General features: G+C 43.0%; 1 protein-coding gene across 1 annotated transcript; it reads left to right on the top strand.

Annotated features, from left to right (window-relative positions):
• The first annotated feature begins 334 nt into the window (after window positions 1–334).
• Window positions 335–1,143, top strand: LOC147444047 (thionin-like protein). The gene has a single exon (XM_086527775.1). The coding sequence runs from the start codon at window positions 376–378 to the stop codon at window positions 757–759; it is 384 nt and encodes a 127-aa protein (XP_086383901.1). The 5' UTR covers window positions 335–375; the 3' UTR covers window positions 760–1,143.
• The last annotated feature ends 19,383 nt before the right edge of the window (window positions 1,144–20,526 follow it).

Here is a 20,526-nt window from a genome sequence, read left to right as displayed (position 1 = left end):
TGCTAGATCTGGTACCCGCATGAAAGTATGAGAAGTTCTTTGTCTGGAATGTCATCTCTTGGAATGTGTTGATTACAAGATATTCTCAACATAGCTATGGCAGACTCTTTATCTTTATTGTTGTTTTTAACAAAGGCCTAGGTTCCTATTTTCTCTTACCCTTGGACTCACTTCAATTCAATACAAATGCGGCTAACGAAACACTCTAGTTTAACGCTCTCGAGTGCCGCCGTCGTCGACTCTCGTGCAAATAGGACCTTGAGAGGCTTGGCGATGGAAAATGTTCTTTGTCGTGAACACTTCACGAGTTTGTTGTCCGGGCACTTGACAAGAACATTTGAAGTGTGCTACTTAAGACGTTCTCGCTTTGCGGCGATGGTGGAGTGGTGGTGGGCGGTGGTGGGGGCGGCGATCCCGGCGTTGGCAGTGGGAAATGCGTGGGTGGGCGGCAAACGCAAGGCGGAGGAGGAGCGCGGCAGGGCAGCCGGCAGAGACAAGGGCACCGATGACATCTTTGTCTGCCAGAGAGTCTGTACATCCAAACGCATGCTCAACAAGGTCGGCGCTTTCTCCAAAGACCCAGTAAACCCACCCACCTGCGTTACTTCATGTGGCGTCTCCGATGTGGATGCATGTGCCGATGCCTGCGCACGTACCCTTTGTGCCACCCCCCACCACATTCCTTCCTGGAATGATATCTGCCTTCGCCGCTGTCAGTCTCAATGCCTCAAGGTACAACATGAAAACCCTTCTCTCTGAAGTCGAAGGAATTTCTCATCTCATGCTTAGTCAGAGATGATTGCAGTCAGTCTAGTCTGCTGTGGAAATAATTTTAGCATCACATTTTTTGGTTGTTGGAACGGCAAAATAGCTTTGAGGCAATCAATGTAGGCAATGGGTTACCAATCTTTTACCTTTTGGTTGTATCGTCTTGGCGTTTTTCTTGAGATGTATCTGTGCTCATGTCTCTCCCTTGATATGATTCAAGCAAAGTTCGACAGGGAAATGCATCTTGTAATATAGTCAAGGTGAACATGATTCAAGCGTAGAGTTAATGGTCGTTAATGAGTAAATGATTTTCACAAAAATGGCACAGTTAGAGCTTAGATTGCTTGCAAAAAGAAAACATCTTGAATAAGAACATATGTCTCTTGAGCAATAAGGTTGAAAGTCTATATCTATTTTTAGATCGTATGTGCTCTAGTACATTGTAGGACACAAGAAAATGTCTGATCATGATTCAAACAGAAAGCGGTATTGTTGTATGATGGTGAAATTCATTAAGTGCTTTCTCGTGGAAAGCAAGGGAATGCCAGATGCTTTTGAGTTGGCAATGATTATTTTGGTACCATGGTTGAGGCAAGGTTGAGACCTGAAAGATGGGGCTAGACAGTAAGAAAGTAAGACTGAGGCCACCTTTTACTTCATTCTCACGTGTCTACAAGAAGTCACCGCTTTGAGGTTAGCAGTTGAGTTACTTCACCTAGGAGAGTTTTTGCATCAAAAAGCAGTGTTGGGAAAACAAAAGTTAAATTTGAAGTTGCCATTTGTTTCCAACTAGCTTTCTTTCTTCATTGTGTGCTTGCATGTGCCTGCATATTGGGTGTGTTGCTTCACTACGCTTTCAAGTGCTCCTTGTTTATGACCATCCTTGAGTGTATTCATTCTAGAATTTTTGAGTGGGCATTGCTCGACCGTATAGTGCAGGGATCAGTAAAATAGAGACTTCAGTTGTCTAGAAAGAGAGGCAACCTTATCTTATACTGTGTAATTTTTCATACATTATTGAATTTAGAATGCTTTTGTTTTCTAAGACATGCCTTCATGAAGTATTGGAGATTTTGAAGAGGTTTTGGTGTGTGGTTTACGTTTTGGATAGAGAAAGGAACACTTTTGAAAATAAGCTGCCAGTGGTTGTATTCAAGTATTTGAACACAGGGTACCATTGCTGAGTAGAAGAACAATGACCAATTTTGTACAACAATGGCTAATTTTCATACCCTTTATCTAAGGCAAGAGTAAATGAAAGGCATTTGTTGATTTAGAAAAGGATCAATATAGTTAGAAGGGGTGGTTCTATTAGCACCATCACCTCTTAAAATGAGGGACAAGCTGACATGTGTATGCAACGGAAGGGTTTAGGGATTTTAACTCAACTTTGCACAAACACAAGGATACTTTACTTCACTTGACAAAACTGAACTGAACACAATGAGAGAGCTAGGCAAAGAGAGAGAAGAGATGACACCGCATATCGGGTCCCAGCCGGCCTCAAGGGTCCCTTCTTGTGTTCCTAGAGCAAGTACTTGCTTTAGATTACTTGCACAAATGATGATACTGTCACGAGGCTGTGGCAACCAATAACCTTAGTTGTTGGTTTCTTTCTATTTAATTTTTAGGACCCTCTTTTTGAAGTCACTAATAGTTGGACATTGTGTGGTTAGTGTGAAACGGCCGTCACCCGCAGTCGGGAAGGGCAGGTCGCCATGAGATGGTCGGGCTAGTCGGCATTCGAGAAGTAAAAGGGTGTCTAGGCTCAGTTCAAAGTCATTTAGGCCCCTCGCTACACTTTATAAGTCGGTGGGTACTAGGAATATAACTCGAAAGAGGCAGTGGACGCATGGCGGTTGCCCCCAATTTGCGAGTGGAGACTGATTTTTACTTCACAAGTGAACCACTGTGTGTGAGTAGTGGGTGCATGTGATCACAGCTTTAGTGGAAAGCTTGCCTTCTCCCTTGCTCTATGTAGCACGACGATTCCGCTCTCGCGCACCTCTCTCCTCCTTTGAATATAGAAACGTGATGCTCCGTTGGAGGGCTTTTCATCTGTATGTATAGTTGTGTGGGTTCATGCGCGATTACAAAGGCAAGAGCCTCTTACACAGGCATTGGATTAGCTAATTGCTAACCCCCCCCGCAGGTACGGGTGAATTCAGAGAGAGTTCACGCGAGAAATCTCGTTCGATTCAGAGGGCAAGTAGCCCTGCAGGTGTCGGGGCTTGAGGGCTTGCTGTGGATGCGACCGGCATGCGAAACGGAGCCCGAAACAGTAAATTACAGCCTGCTGTGTTTTTTTTTGCAGGTTTAAGGTTTTGACCCTAATTGATCCCTAATACCCCCAAGACCTTCGGGGAAGCGAGGGGATCACTGTACAGGTGATCTGGTGCATTTACGGGACAGAGAACATAGAATTCAGCGTGCTGCAGATTCTTGCCAGGTTTGTAAAAGTGCTCATATGCGTCGGGAAAGTCACCTTTGGCATGAGGATTTTGTTTGTGAAGCCTCCTACTCCGTTTAATTTACTGAAATCAGGCTAGAGTAGGCCATTTTCAGCCTTGTAAAAGGTGGACAACACATAGTACCTTGCAGGTTTTCTCCCAAGTTTAATAAGAGTAAAGAAATACCTAAAGGGGCGCCAGTCTTTGGGGCCTACAGGGTGTCGCTGTGTAATGTACAACGGAAGTGAATGATGGTGTATATTCAGGATGAGTGATCAATGGGTGCTTAAGGTTCCTTTTACTGAAGGGAAGGGAGAGCTTCCTTGACTTAATGAGAGATTGTGCAATAGACCAAAACAAAAGAGAACTATGAGTAATAGTGCTAAGAGTGATAGAGAGAGAGAGAGAGAAGACTGGCACTAGATGGGGTCCCAAACCCCCCTCCAAGGGCCCCCCTCGCTATTGCTAGAGAGGTATTTGCTTTAGATTGCACAAGGTGTGGTACAATGGGCCGAAATGCTGAGATGCTTGACGACGACGACGACAACGATGGTACTTGCGGTCAAGGCTAAGATCGCGAGGCTAATGGGCTGAAAATTGAAAACGCTATGGATGCTGAGGGAATCCTGCAAGTGCGGCGAGGCTACGGGCTGATCTGCTGTTGTCGACTACGACGATGGGTGAATTGAGAGCTGAGAGTTGAACAAGCTGTCTTAGCCGCGTTGGAAAGGGTGACCGCGACGAGGGTATGGCTGATCTGGTGTGGTACTGCGGCGGGATGCCGAGGAAAGGAGAAAATGTTGTTGCTGCTGAAAAACGCTGGGAACTGTTGAGAAAAATGCCAAGAACTTCTTGGTACTGCGAGTGCTGCTTGGTGCTACTGCTTCCTGACTGTCTTCTGCCTTTCTCTAGCGCCCAAGGGGCAGCATATATAGGTGCAAAGAACTGAGTCGAGCAGGATGCCAGAATGTCTCACGATTGGGAATCAAAAAAGTCACTTTATAATAAAATTGCATGATAAGAGGTTGTTCACGTGCAGTTGGGGAAAAAGGTTCTCTGTGGTGAAAATGCTTATGCTTGATGCAAGGTACTGATGCTAATCCTAATGGGTTGTGCAATCAGAGGGCATGCATCTACTCTAAGTGCTTGGACATGCACGTCTGCGTACAGGCTCACAAAGGTGTCAGAACACTTCCTAGGCTGACCTAAACCCTAGAAGCAAGTACAACTTTTCCACATGCACATAGGGTTAGATGTGCACGTGACACTGTCTGCTTGGTAGCACTCTAGCTGCAAGCCGTGGTTTGTTTGAAGTGTTAATTCCAGTCACAGGTTTATATGTGAAGTTTCTCTGTGTCGTAAAGTTCAAGTAAGTTTATCAAGAAAAGATTCGGGTGAAAGCTAAAGTCTACCGTCCTATGGGCCGGTTTCATGGTTCCGTCGCCAGGACAACATTACTTTTTTCTTAAAGAGTGAGCCTTAGTTGGTTTGCGGCGAAGACAGAGAGCATAGGAACTTGGAATTACACTATGGATGACAAAGAGAATGACACCACAGGATAGACAGGTTGTTCCTCCTCCAGTGTTCGAGTGTGGCGAGAGTTCATGGCCACCCCTTTTGTTGACTTGAATGCTCCACAAGGTCAAGGGTATATGACTGGGCAACTAGACGGGGATGCATTTCGGACATTGTTGGTTGCTGCTGTGAATGTGTATTCTTGGTTGGTGCAAAATTCTAGGTTAATGGAATTTTTGCGATCGCCACTAGTGTCACAACAGACAAGGCAACAGTCTCATGCAGTAGGGCATGTTGAGGCTCAAGGGAGCACTCTCATGTTGCAGAGTCGGATGGGGCTCCAAGACAAATTCTTTCTGTCCATGAGCAGGTGATTAGGACACCTATTCCACAAGCTTTACCACCTTTTGACTCCAAATGTTGCATTAAATGGACAAGAAACGAGTTTCCAGGCTATGCAACAAGTTTTCCCACCACCCACGGTACATCCTGGGTATTTAAGGGGTGGATCAGTGTTTCAGAGCATGGCTGGTTATGCGCCTGGAAACTAGCAATATATGCCAAGAACAGTCTTTGTGGGTATGCAAGACATAATGCCAAACCCCCTGTATGGTAATATTGGCATGCAGCAAGGGTTTTAGTGCAATAAAGGCCAGTTTGGGATGCCACATTTGCTCTATGAGCATCCATCCGGTTTGGAGTTTGGTTCACACCATCCGGGTTGGGGCATCAAAAATTAGCCGGTAACCAACAAGGGAATTGTTGATTCTGGAGGTAGTCCATTAGTTGCAAGTAGATGTAGCATCACCATCCTTGTCTTTTGGACATGTCCACATTACCTGGGGAGCCTCTCTCAAAAGTAGTCGTGGAGGACATCATCTAGAAGGCCATTCATTAAAGACCAATCTTATGGCATGCATGTAGGTCGTTACTAGTACCTCACCTTAAGCAGGAGGGGATGTCATGTGCACTTGGCTCTGTGTGCCACGTGGACATGCTCTAGATCCAATTTTGCACCTATCCGTAGATAGGAGTGTCTAGAATGAACCCTAGGAGAGGAGTACCGACAATTTTGTGAGCTTGTTCGGAGGACCGACATATCCGAGCGAGTCCATTAGATTAGTTTTCCAATTTTGGAAACCTCTTGCATTAATGGATTGTACAAAGCGTTTTGACAGATGTTATCACACTATGGTGGGCATTTGGCATGATGTGCAAGTAGTATTTGGTTACAAGAACCCAAGGAGCCATTCCCCGCGTCAATCGCATCCTCTCAACGTTTTTAGCTCCCAGATCGCAGATCAGCCAGCGTTTCTAGTTAGGAGCAGATCAGCCCAGCATTTTCAGTTTTCAGCTCTTTCGCTGGCCGTACGCGGCCCAAATCTGCCAACACTAGCGTCTTTGCTGCAGTCCGGTACTTACTACATGAGCAGCCCATTGAGCATCTTCTCGGCCATTTCCTCGCCGTTGCTACCCATCATCGGCATCATCGAGATTTGCATTTTCAGCTCTGCTTTGCGCGACAGATTTGTTGCGTTTTGCATGCAAGATCTGCTTTTTTGTAGCCAGCTTTCAGCCCTTGTTTCCTCTCACATCGAGTGCACAAATCAGCCCTAGATCTACTCCTTGGTGGCCATCAACAACCCCTCATCGGGATTGATCCAAAGGTGCATCAAATCAGCTTGATACATGCTTGGACACTCCAAGTGAGAAATCAATAGCAACACATGAACAAAAACTGCAAAATTACTGAACTTGACTAGAGAGAAAGAGAGAGGAGGGGAGAGGTGATACGGCATGGTGGAGTTTTGTGCCCAGATGCATTGGCCCCAAAGACTTCTTTATTCTTAAGTTGCAACTGTACAACTCCTGAGAATCCTCTGTTCTTAAGACTCTGCGTCTAGATGGCCTGTAGAGTGAGGACCCAAGGGTCCTTATAAGCAGGACAAGGGATGCCCAAAAGCATAGCCCCAAAAATCATTTGTTTTAAAAGCAGTGCCCCCAAAAGCACCTGCATTAAAGGCCCACGTAAAAACTGCCAGTGACCAACAACGTAAAAAGCGGAAATCCGTACAGCTGTGCCATGTCAGTAGACCAACACAAATCACGGAATTTTTGTAAAGTCTGCCACGTCACCACTTAACGCGATCTACGAAAATCAGGGCTAGAGATCAAGCTTTTGGTACTTTAGGTTTTAGGTTCCTCGGTCAATGCTCAATAAGTTCTGCAAGCTCTTCTGGGATCAATTTTTCCTTGTCCTCTCGACCATTGTCCTTCAAGTTGGGCACGCCACGTCATCACTTTGTAACATTCCCCCCTCTTGAAAGAATTGTAATCACCCTCAATTACGTTTGCAAAACAATCAAAGAACAAAAACTTTCTTCAGTAGACACTGACTCTATGTACTCAGGCACCAAACCCCACCAATCCAGCACTGTCACAAAGACATCAGTCACTGATCAATCACATTTCTATGGGTGGGTCTTAGATACGAATGATATCATTGTAACCTATTTAGCAATCACATCAGACCGCGTTGATCTTTTCACGAATGTCTTGATGTACCAAATCTTGTGACTATCAAATTTTGTAACAGACTTGGACACCCCTGAAATCTATCTCGACACGAGAGAGAGAAATTTACTTAAAATACTTCACAAAATTCAATCACAGTATAATTGAGTCGACACGGCCTGGTGTAGTTCCGTGCCAAGAGATATTGGCCCCAAAGCTGACACCCCTTTCGGTATTTCTTTTCGTATTAATCTTTGAGCTAAGTACAACTCCAGAGGGTTCTCTGCTCTCAGACTCTACGTCCAGATGCTTTGCAGAGTAAGGCCCTTGCGTTCCTTTTATTCTTACAAGGGAGGCCAAAAGTAGAGCCCCAAAAGCAGTTACACAAAAGCTTCTAACTCAAAAGCAGTAGGCCCAAAGTAGTTAGCGCTATTCGCGAAAATCGGTACAGTTGTGCCACGTCAGCTCTGTCAGTGCAATTTACAAAAATCCGTACGTTTGCTAGCGCGATTTGCGGCGTCCTTACAGCCAGCAACAAGTCCGTTTTTACTGTCCTAGTGTCCCTAGCATAGTCACAAGGGACGCATTCCGGGACGGGGAATAGGGCTCAAATGGATTTTTAGTGTAAAAAGAGGGCGGGACAACAAGTGGGGACAGGAAACCTGAAAAAGGGCGTCCCTTGTGACTATGGTCCCTAGGGCCTCGTCGGATGGAACCCTATAAGTTGGAACACTCATAAGGTCATGCCACGTCATCAGTTTGTGACAGATTCATATCTTAAAAGAATCGTAATCGCCCTCGATTAGGCCTGCAAAATAGACAGAGGCCATAAACCAGTTACAGAACTGACTCTAGAGTCTTAAGTACCGATGCACCAAACACGACCCATCTAGCACTTGTACAAAGACGACAGTCACATCACATCACATGACAAATCAAATCAATTATAGAAAAATTCATTCCAAATCTCCGACCATGACTGCTAGCAACGTATTTAGTAATGGAATCCAGATCCATCCCGTACCTCATTGATGTTGGATTAACTAATTCTTATTGCGATCATGTCTATAGAGATTCTCAAGACCGAAATGCTACAGTCATTTCGTCTTTCAGTTCCTGCACTCAAACAAATCACATGAGAGAGTACACATCATTTAGGTTCAATTTCAGGAATTCCCATTTCCTCATTTGTAAAGTCATACAACAAAATATTGTCAGCATAACAGTATCCCTGAAATCCAAAGGAAAATCAGTGACTATTTCATCCAGGTAATCTGTGACAAAGGAGCGGAGTGACTCCCCTCTTGTGTAGTCTCGTCTGTACCAGATTCAACTCTGCTGATACACGGGATCTTTCGGAGTAGAAGCAGCTAAACTGAAAGCCTCAAGGTAAAGTTCCAAAATCTGAGGAGTATCTGCTAGGTTCTCCTCCTCCATCCACTTTGCATCCAATGCCATCTCATTCCGTCCATAACTCTTGATGCACCTAGATCAGTGTGCAACCATCTCATCCTTCCGGAGCTCTTCATGCACTTACACCAGTATCGAGTCATCTCATCTAGATAAACATCTTGATGCACTAGAATCTCATGCAAATTTCATTTAGATTTCATTTACTTAGCCATCATTATGCAAATGTCGTTGATCTCTAAGAGATGTCTAGATGCATTAAGTTCTAATCCTTTAGACAATGGAGGGTCTTCAGCTATTGGTTTCGCAGGAGGCTTGCCAACAAAAGGCCGTAGAAGACTCATGTGAAAAGCATTATGGAATTTCCAAGTCTGTGGAAGATCCAATCAAAATGTGACTTCATTAATCTGATCTGTAATGTTAAATGGACCATAATATCCGTTGGAAAGTTTTACAACGTTCCCTTTTTGATTGGCCTGTTTGTTAAGTATAGCTTTGTCAAACTTTAGAGTTCAAATTCTCCTCTTGAGATCGAATGGTGGCATGTTTTACTAGAGTGTAAGCGGTATCTAGATGTCAATTAAATTTATGAGTTGCAAATATCTTATCCTTGGTGAGAAGGATTGGGGGTTGATTTGGTTTGCCATAAATAACTTTAAAATGAGCTTTGCACGTAGAGGAATGTGTAGTGTTATTATAGGCAAATTCTGCTAGAGGTAAATACTTCTCCCATTCTTGTTGGTTGTCTGTAACATAGCACTTCAACATGTCTAAAAATGTGCTTTGTCCATTGGTATGAGGATGATAAGCTGAGGAAAAACGTTTTGGGCATTCCATGGTGTTTGAAAATTTGTTCCACAAAGATCTTTTGATGAGCGCGCGGCGGTGTGTGCAAGTGAAAGAGCACGCGAGGAAGTGCAGTGTGTGTGCAGAGAGGGGAGGCGAAGAGCAACAGGAGAGGAAGCGCTAGCAGAAGAAGAGGGAGAGAGAGAGAGAGAGCTCACGTTTTTGGGGCAATTCAACCAAATCCCAAGTATGATTAGCATGCAAAGCTTTAATCTCTTCCTGCATAGCAAGCTCCCACTTGTCGCTGTGCTCACATGTCTTTGCCTCTTTGTACGTAAGAGGCTCTCCCTCATCTGTCAACATAATGTAATGCAAAGAGGGGTCATATCGACTCACAGGCCGTCTTTGATGAGTAGACCGCCTCACCCAATGATCCACATTATCCGGCAATGGGTTTACATCAGGTGGCACTACAAAATCATCAACAATGGGCTGCTGTACATCATTTTCAGCACCATTTTCAGCATTGTTTCTTGGCTGCAAATGTTCTTCAGGAGCCTCAATTTGCTGTCCAACATCATCTGGCTCAAACACCACTGGATCATCTATATTTTCAGCCATTTGTGGTGCATCCTGAGGGTCAAAAATAGGCCTAACAGGTGGTTGGTCATGTTGAAATTTCACCCTTTTATGGTCATGCTTTGAGGCACAATTGTTTTGAAGCAGCCTTGCCTCATTAAAAACAACATCTCGGCTGCGTACAACCCTTTTGAGCTGAGGTAACTAAATCCTGTAACCCATTTCGCCTTCTTCACCATATCCCATGAAGAGGCCTTTAATGGACTTCGCATCTAGTTTACTCCTCAACTCAGGTCTAACATGCACAAAAGCTTCGCAACCAAAAATGCGTAAGTGATCATATGAAGCAGGCTTGCCAGACCAAACCTCTTCAGGGATGTCACCTTTCAAAGACATGTGAGGGGATCGATTGCATATATGCACTGCAGTTTTCAAAGCTTCTCCCCAAAATCCATGCATCTCACCCTCTCACAAAGTGTCCTATTTAATTTTTTAGCCACACCATTAGAAGAGGGGCTGTATGGCTCAGTAAGCTCCCTCTTAATGCCCCAATTTTCACAAAACTTGTTAAATTCAGCACTTGTGTACTCCCCCCCATTGTCTGTACGCAAGCATTTTAGCTTTCTACCTGTTTGGGTGGTCACAAATGCATGAAATTTCTTAAACGCAGCAAAGGCTTCATCCTTAGATTTAAGCAAATAAACCCAAATTTTCCTAGAATGATCATCAACAAAGGAGACAAAATAACATGCACTACCCATAGACTTAGTAGGCATGCTACATACATCAGAATGTACAAGATCAAGCACACAAGATTTATGAGAGACACCAGAGTAATAAGAACGCTTTACTTGCTTGCCATATTGACATTCATTACAAAAGTAAAGCTTTGTGTCTTTAGCATCAAGCTTGTTCAAAGTACAAAGCTTAGAAAGGCCCTTTTGGCTCATATGGCCAAGCCTCTTGTGCCACAACTCCATGTGAGAGTTAATTTCAGCCAATGCAATAAACTTGCCCAACACGGCCTTTCCATGCATGCAGTAAAGTGTCCCTTTTTTTGTGCCCTTTACAATCAGCCTTGAGCCTTTGGTCATTTTTCGTCATTTTCCCTCTCAATAAAGATGCTGTAACCATGCATATCTATCTGACCAATAGAAAGCAGACTCTTCTTGATTCCCGGCACATATCTAACATCATGCAAGACAAGCTCATTCGTGCCATCTATGGAGAGATGCATAGTGCCAATACCCTCAATGGAACATGCATGATTGTTTCCAAGGTATACATGGCTACGCTTGCCTACATCAAAAGTAGAGAAACACTCCTTGATAGAAGTCACATGAAATGAAGCACCGGAATCAACAATCCAAGTCTGGGACAATGCATCATTGACAGTCTATAAAGCATCAATAAGATCACTCTTGGTGATCTGCATGTCTTGTGAATGAACATTTAGAGAGGCATCAAAGTCATAAGCATCATCATCTGACAAAGTGGCACACAAGATGTCCTCTACATCTGACAGCTCCTCAATCACGACACTAGAAGCCACATTGGCCTTCTCTTTGTCCTTTGAGCTATCCTGTGCATCTGCCTTGACTTCCTTCTTCTCTTTCTTTTTGTCTCGGCCATTCTTTTTTCTTTCTAACTCAGCTTTATAGTACCTGCAATCGGGTTTCTTGTGACCTTTCCTGCCACATTGATAGCAAGTCACATCACCCTTGCCTTTGCTTGCATTTCCCCTTTCTTTACTCTTACTCTTACTCCTTTGTGCATAAGCATTCTTCTTTTCTGTCCTGCCTCCAACCATGTTGGCAGAGCTGCCTCCCTCTCCACTTGCTTTTCTCCTGATTTCTTCATTCAAGATAGAACCCCTAACACCATCAAAGGTCAAATTGGGGTTATTGGACAACGAAACCACCAAAGTTTCCCATGACTCGGGTAAGGTCATAAGCAAGAAGATAGCTTTCAGCTTATCATCAAAAGGGGGCAAGCCAGAATCCTGTAACTGCGACAAAGTATCTGCGAACAATGACAAGTGCTGTGCCGTGCTCTTGGACTCATCTAGTTGCATGCCAACAAGTTTTCGTATCAAGTGCACCTGGTTGACAGGCGTTGTATTTTCATACATTTCCTTTAAGTTTTCCCATACATCAAAAGCAGTCGTGAGACCTTTCACATCAATGACGGTCTCATATGTCATGGCCATTTTAATGTATGTAACGGCTTTCCTGTTCATGCTAACCCATGCTTCATCTGTCATATTTTGTGGCTTCACCTGTTCAAGTGCCCCTTCGCAATCCTTAAGAAATATAGGATTCCCTGAATCCTGTCTTTCCAAAGATCAAAACCTGTACCATCAAACCTCTTAATCTCGAAGAGGTTCTTCAAATCCGAAGAAGATGAGGCCATAGTTACACGAAATAAGAGGGATAATACGCTGAATTTTTGGGCAAAATGCGCAAAAATCGGAGTATAGCCTCACAAAGATGTGCACTACAGCTCCAAATGGTCACAAGAGCAATTTGGGGCAAAATAGGACGTTTTGGGCACAAAATTCAATTTCTGAAATTTATGCGCAAGAAATTTCAGCGGGCGAATTTGTGCTCGAAAACAACGAATTTAGTTGTTTTTAGCCTCAGAAGACATACAAAAGGCTAATACACAGCCTTTAGAAGCATGTAAGCGCAAAAGCCCCAATTTGTAGCATCAAAATTGCATGAAATTGAGCCACAAATGGTCATACATCGACAAAATTTGTCAAATGTGCGTAGATTGCATCAATTTGTACTTTCCCGAATGTAATCGCACCATAAAAACACTTGCAAAAACCTACGTAAATCTGAAATTTGCTTAAAACACCTGTTTTAGGGTTTGTTTTTCGGCAATTTCAGGGTTTTCGGGTAGCGGGGATTTAGCAAATGTATTCCCACACCTTAATACATCATTTGCAAAACCTGTATTTTCGCTGTCATAACCTGTAATTTCCTGTTTTTGACCTAATTTCAGCCTGTTTTAGGTCAATTTGGGTTGCCGGGAGCTCTCTAGTGTCCGGGGACGAGTCCTTTGGCGACGAAATTGCAAAATCTCGCGATAAAGTTGACCTTCTTGGCTGAAATTCAACGTTTGCAAGTTTGGGGGCAAACCTTCGGTATTTCTTTATTCTTTAACAAAGGGAATAAAACCTGTGATCTCCTACAAGCTGCCCCGCACAATCTAGGCTAAGAAACACCTGTTCTGGCCCGATTTCGGCAGCATAACTGTACTAGGACGCTTCACAGTCAGTATCCCCGTGCAATAGGTGACTTTCCCGACGCATACGGACACTTTGCAAAACCTGGCGAGAATCTGCAGCACGCTGAATTCTCTGTTTTCTGCCCCGAAAATGCGCTAGTTTATCTGTACAGCGGTCCGTCCGCGTCCCCGAACCTCCTAGGGGTATTAGGGTCCGTTTAGGGCCGAAACCCTAAACCTGCAAAAATACACAGCAGGCTGTAATTCCCTGTTTTGGGCTCCGTTTTGCGTGCCGGTCGCATCTGTAGCAAGACCTCGAGCTCCCACACCTGTAGGGCTACTTGCCCTTTGAATTGGACGAGATTTCTGACGTGAAACCTCTCCGAATTCACATGTACCTACGAGGGATTAGCCGCTAGCTAATCCAGTACCTGTGCAAGAGGCTCTTGCCTCGGCAACCGCGCATGAACCCACATAACTGTACATTGGTCAAATGAAAAGCCGACTAGTGGGGCATAACATACTGCTCGTAGGGGAGAGAGAGCAGTGCGTAGCGTGCAGGGCATCACTCCTGGCACCGTATTGTACATAAGGGGGAAAGGAAGCACTCCATAGCTCTTAACCTATGGCAGATGCAAAATGAGGCTTCTCTTAGCTTAAAATTCAGCGCCAACTCTTCCTTTGTGAGGCAAGTGTACAGAAATGTGCCACTTGGCACATTTACAAGCATTTTTCCCGTTTTGGGTTCGCCGCTTAAAAATCTCCCAACTGGTCGCCCAGTTGACTTCGCGGCAGAGTTGTAAAATGTTCCCCTAGTCATACCGGAGCTAATGACGCGAACACATTTCACGGCCCAAAATAGCAGTTCCCTAAATTTTAGGAAACAATTCCGTTGGGCTCCCTGTGGTCATCTGACCATCTATCCTCATTGGGACCGCATCCAAAAGTGCAATGTGGCCCAACTGTAGCACACTTTCTGTTGGTAGTCACACCTTGACTTTAGGCCTTTATTGAGTTCACTTCCTAGTATCCACCAACTTGCTAAGTGCGACGGGGGGACCTGTATGATCTTGCTCTGAGCCTAGACATCCTCTTACCATACGAATTCCAGTGGCAACCATTACCCATCTGCGGGTGAAACTACCTTTCACATTGGTCATACAATGTCCGACCGTTTGCTACTTCAAGAAGAGGGTCTCAAAAATAAAACAAAACCCCTTGGAAAGAAACCAACAACTAAAGTTAGCAGTTGCCACGTCCTCGTGACATAGTTAATAGTTGCCACGTCCTTGTGACATCGGACCTCACCGATGTCGAATTAACTAATTCTTATTGCGACCATGTCCTTAGATTTCTCAAGACCGAAATGTTGCGGTCATTTCGACAATCATTCTGTCTTTCAATTCTACACTCAAACACAATCACATGTGTGAGTAATCATTTCCGAGAATTCCAGTTCATCAATCACACATTGAGTTTATATTGAACAAAGTGTTTCAATCATTCAATCTAGTCATTTTATCACTGTGTAGCCATCTTATCCCTCGGGAACTCTTGATGCGCTCACCACAGTTTCATTCAATCATCAGTCATCCTCATCATTCAAAGTTCATGATTCTTATTTGGAATCGTGATCGGTTTCATTTTGGAGATGTCGTTGCTCCCAATTTGTCATCATCTTATTCTCGATTTCACTTGTTATATATACACAAATAGCAAGATCTTCCAAAACACATTAATTTCACATAAATTCAGAGTCATCTTTAGGAATTCCTATGTCAAAATTAATTTATTCATAAGCAAAAATACTGTTAGCATATCAGTATCTCTTTCAACTTTCTTATCCAGTATCTGTTTTGGAGCAAGTATCTCGTCGCCAGTTCTATTTCAGTTTGTCAGTCGTTCTCATTCTTGTCCCTTTTTGGGGCACGTAGATATATGTCCTTATTCCCCACAGGCAAAACACTTCCCTGTTTTGAGGTATTCGTCTTTCTGTTCCTCTTTCAGTTGGGTACGTGCATCTTGCTTTCGTCCTCTTCTGTCATCACTTGGCGAAGGTTGATCTGTTGGATAAGTAAAGTTACTTGAATGCACAACAAACCCTTGCTTAGCATGTCCCATCAACTGCTGTATGGACTTTGATTTCTGTAACAAGCAGTAATCTCGTAGCTCTTTGGGCAGTCCACAACAAAATCGCTCGATTTGCTGCTTAAAACTCATCTTTTTAAAAGATGAGGCCGGTAGGAAAACATCCCAAAATCTCTCGCAATAAGTATCTAGAGTATCTGCCTTGGCCATCCAAAGATGATTCCAAACGGTAATCATGTCACGTTCGTACTCCTGAGTGGGCCACGAAGAAATGAAAAGTCGCTTGAACTTTAGCCACTTTGTCGTGCTTCTTTTTGTAACAGAAGAGTCGACCACCATGTTCGTGCATTTACTTTCAAATAGGATGCTGTCCTTCTAATCTTGGAGTGCTCTGAATAACGCCCTCTAGAAAAAGCTATCTCAAACTGTTGAATAAAAGTGAGGGCCTTGTGAGCATCTCGAAAACCTGAAAAGATATCAAATTTTATTGCTTGTCCACCCTCCTTGAATTCTTTGGTCTTCTTGCTCTTTTCTTTGAGAAAGTTTCATCGATTGGCTCTATAAAAGTGCTTCCTCTTTGAATAAATTATCTGGTCATCTGAGTCCAAGCTCTTAGAAGAGGATGATTCCTCCTCAGAGTTGTCAAAAAATTTTCGAGATCGTCGGTGGGATATGCTTTTCTTGGCCTTCTTGTTCTTTCCATGTCTTTGGTTTTTCTATCGTTTCTTGCCCTTTCTGTCCTCATCACTGGAATCAAAAGAGGAAGAGCTGTTGGAACTGTTAGAAGAAGATGAGTACAATGACGATTGGTCCATGGGTAAGAAGGTTCTTAAGCTTTTCAGAAGCTTCCTTTTGTTTAATACCTCATATAAACGGTATCTTTTTCTTTGTAGGATCATGAAGAGGTGCAACGACATGAGTGAAATGGCAAATAAAACGTCTTTAGTAGGAACAAGGCTGATGTACTGTAGCAACATGTCAGCTCAGTCCAAGGAAACTTCGGACATTATGAATAGAAACACGCTGTGGCCATTCTAAAATAGCCCGAATCTTTACGGAGTCCATGCGTACTTGATTATGAGAGACTGTATGTCCCAAATAGTGAATTTCAGTCAAGAAAACTTCACGTTTCTTACATTAACTTTTCTTCGAAGACAATCTGCAAATGTTGTTTATGTTCTTTCTCCGTGTGAGAGAAGACCAAGATATCGTCAAAGAAGATTCGCGTGAATTGTTGATAAGGATGGAAGATGCGTTCCATCATAAGATTGAAACTTGCTGGAGCATTAGTAAGTACAAAAGGCATCACTACAAACTTTTACAATCCGAAGGCACCGCTGCCCATTCTGCCCTTTTGGTGGGTTCAGAGATTAGTTGTGTAGAGAGGCGGTCCATGCCAAGGTCTGAGTTGAGAGCAATAATCTGAGCTGAGAGCAATAATCTTTGTAACAGGGCAGTGACGTTCTCTCTAGAATGCAACTCGAAAACTGTGTTTCTCACACATTTTTGCCCCCTCTGGGTTTTCTTGCTAGAATTATTGCGACGAATTTGTAAAAGCAGATCACACATTTGGATCTATGGTTCATGCACTATGTATGGGAGTTGAGTCTGATAGGAGGTTTGTAGTAAACCATAGTGACAGGTTCTATGGGTTGGTGGTTGCATCTAGGTCAAAGGCACAATTTTTTGTTGCGTTCACATGGCTGGTACATAGATTAGCTGTGTAGAAATGTGATTCATCCCAAACCTTTCAGTTAGAGCAAGAATCCTTCTAGCTGTGCACTAGCTTCTATTCTCTAGAGACTTGATTTTTCCCCTCGAAAAAAAGAAGTTTGAGAGACTAGACATGTTGGGGTAGACTACCAAAATATGAGCCCTTGTGCACAGCACTATCACAAAACATGTGAACTCCTAATTGGAAAGAAGCATACATTGATAAGTTCCATAATGTATGAGTCATATATCACTTTCATCCTAGCTGTCGTTTTTTCAAACCTTGCACCCTTGTATTCCCATAATAATCAAGGGTTATGGCACAAGAAGATTTAGAAATTCTCATGTAGGAAAACGGACTCTTTTCCAGTATTTTTCATACAATGAATAATATCATGAGCTTGTGTGAGAGAGGCACTGCATACCTAGCTAGGTATGCGGTGCCTCTCTCACACAAGCTCATGATGTTGAGGTAAGTCACAATGTGGGAATTATTGTGAGAATTTGTCCAAAACTTCTTGTGTGGGCTATCATGGAATCTTTAATTTCTCAATTATGAAGCTCTAGAGACTGTAGTAGATACATGATATTGTTATGTTTATCTGAAGTCATTGGAGACATCAAAGCGTTGTATTTTGTTTAGAAGTGAATACCTTACATCAATTAGTGAGGTGTCAAATGTGCGACGGTCCTTGTATGTGTGTAAATCATCTGTGTACATTCTGCACAAGATTGAATTTGTAACTATCTATGCATTAAGTATGTCATGTGTTAGTAAGCCATCTACATGCAGATGTAGATGTATGTGTCCTTGTACGGGTATGAGTGTAAGTGTGTAGTTGTGTGTGTGCATGCGTGTAAATAGGAATGGGTTTATTGGAGGAGCATGCAATAGCCAAACCTATAGCTTTCACCTATGTACAAAATCTTGTTCCACAGATCTATCTAACATGAAAAGTGTAAGTCTTTTTTGGCTTTCTAAGACCAGCCTTACGAAGAAGGGAGTTACGCATACATTTGACTTTTGCATGTGAAGCATTGAATGACTGATATCTTCTTTGGTATTTTAGTGTGTAAATGGGTCCTTTCATTTAAGATCCTCACCCTTAACATTTTTTGGCTTGCCTGACAATAGTGTTGCCGTGCTCTTATCTGGCTTTTACTAAAATTCTCTAGAACATAAGTCATATTATGTGAAGTTCTCCTAGTGGTGGATAAACTAATTTGTCATTTCTAGGATAACTAAATTTAACATTTCTAGATATAACCTTCCAAAAAAATATTGGTTGATCATGTGAGGCTCTATAGATTCATTAAATGATATATAGTTTGCTTCTTGGTATTCAGGTTTATAGTCTGGTACAAAATTCAATAGAGTCAATGCCAATTTTTGAGCTATATAAAGGACAGTACACTAATATTAGTATATTTTCTAACATGAATTTGTACAAATAAGCAATTTTGCTGTCAATAGGTAAATGGATATGTCGGTCATCTGACTACAAAACTTTGGACATTTTTGATCCACCTCGATCTGAAGTTGGGTGTATTTCGGGGTTAAAGGTCCTTTTTGTTGTGAGCATTTTCTCTTTCTGTCAGCTACTGAGAACTCAAAACCAAAGGCTAAACATGGCTAGACAAGGTTGTCACGGCCATGTCAGTCTTCATATTTCAGGGTTTTGACTTTATAGTCACCAGAGACACCTTTCTATACTGCTTGCATGCACCCACAAGTTAATGTTTGTGAGTATACCTTGGTGGAGTAAAAATATACCGGAGTGAGCCCTTTTATGCAAGGTAAAGTATAAATTCAAATCTTATAAATTTACTCTCTAGCACATATTGGTAACTGTCGTTATTTTACTATAGCGAATCTCGCAAGATGTGCCATCACCAAGGTTTGGAAGCGCATTTGCAAAAGTCGAGATATAGGCACCAGTAGGAAACGAGCTTGGCAGGGCACGCTCAGAATGCGTCACCCACCTACACCACTTCGCTCAGCGAGATGAAGTGACCATTGCTGGAGACCTTATACATGAAAAAATAACCGCGTCTGGCCTTCCGGACTTAGACATCTGCTCCCTCAATATTCTTAGCCTTCGTGCTCCTGCCTGTAGTTTACCCCGTCTTCTGCTCGTGCTCGCCTCCACGGCCACAAGGCGAACTGAGCATGCGCTTCTATTTCCCTTTTACTTCATCAAATGAAGCATCTATCAGAGATTCGTATTAATGGACATTTTTTCAAATCATTTAGCACATACTAGTGGACACAATGGTACACTTTTTCAAAAATCGACAAACTTGCATGTACCCAATGTACGATTAATATCAACAAAAGCTTGGGAAGGTGAGAGAGGTGGGTCTCATGTGGGAATATTACGATGAAATGTGGAGAAGTTGCACGTGTAGTCGTCTTTTTTGCCAACACTAAGAGTTGGGTGATGATGCACAATTGCACCTGCATAGCCCTGATGACCCTTGGTGCTTATTCATGGCACATTATTATATTTGGGATACCGGTAAATTGGTAGTCCTTAAGATAGGCCCCTATTAGGGGTATGGTTGAGGCTACAAAGGCTTAGTGCCAAGAAGGAATCTTCTACGTTGATACCATGGTGATGTGTAGATGTTCAAGTGGCATCTTTCACAAAGGATCATCTTTGATATAGGAAGTAGTCCCAGTAAGGACGGAAGAACTTAGACGTTTTAATTATTACAACATAAAAGCCATGTCCTACTATCAAGAGTATTTGAGTAACACACACCACAAGATTTTGTGGGATCATATATTGCCTCAAGAGGTGGTTGCATTCATGGATGTGGATGGAGCCATTATCTTTCTTCTCGAGGTTTGATAGAATGAACCTGCGGCTACAAGTAAACAAACAAAAGATAGAGGTATGGGAGATGGTTACAAGGCTATTAATATGTAATCCTTTGTGAAGGAAGTGGACAACCAAGTATGTATGGATTTGTTCATTGCTATTTAGATGTCTATGTGTGTGTGTGTGTGTGTGTGTGTATGTGTGTGTGTGTGTGTGTGTGTGAGAGAGAGAGAGAGAGAGAGAGAGAGAGAGAGAGAGAGAGAGAGCATTTTTGCCTTGCGTACCCTACTTGGGCGAACTTGCTCCTCCACTTGCATACCTTGCTTGCGTAAATTGCACTTCCGTCTGCATCTCCGCCTACGCATGCCTGCATCCCTGAGGCAGTTCGACTTGTCTTTGCTTTGCTTGCATGATAGAGTTTGCACTTGTCATCAACTCCTCCTCTTGCAACACCTTGTTGGGCAACGTGTACGCTTTGAAACCTTGCGGGGGTGTGGGCTAGAAATCGTGTCAATGTTTGTGAGGGCGAATTATAGTCTGCAAGTGGTGCCGTCTCTTGTCTCAAGTCGTTCAGAGGATTTATGAGCGCTTGCAGTGTGTCATGTTCAGAAGAGTAGAAAGATCAATGTTGGGTTGATGTAATA

Source organism: Adiantum capillus-veneris, chromosome 13 (assembly GCF_014529385.1).
Source record: "Adiantum capillus-veneris isolate H3 chromosome 13, ASM1452938v2, whole genome shotgun sequence".
In the NCBI taxonomy this organism is placed as follows: domain Eukaryota; kingdom Viridiplantae; phylum Streptophyta; class Polypodiopsida; order Polypodiales; family Pteridaceae; genus Adiantum; species Adiantum capillus-veneris.
This window is presented reverse-complemented; position numbering and strand designations above follow the sequence as displayed.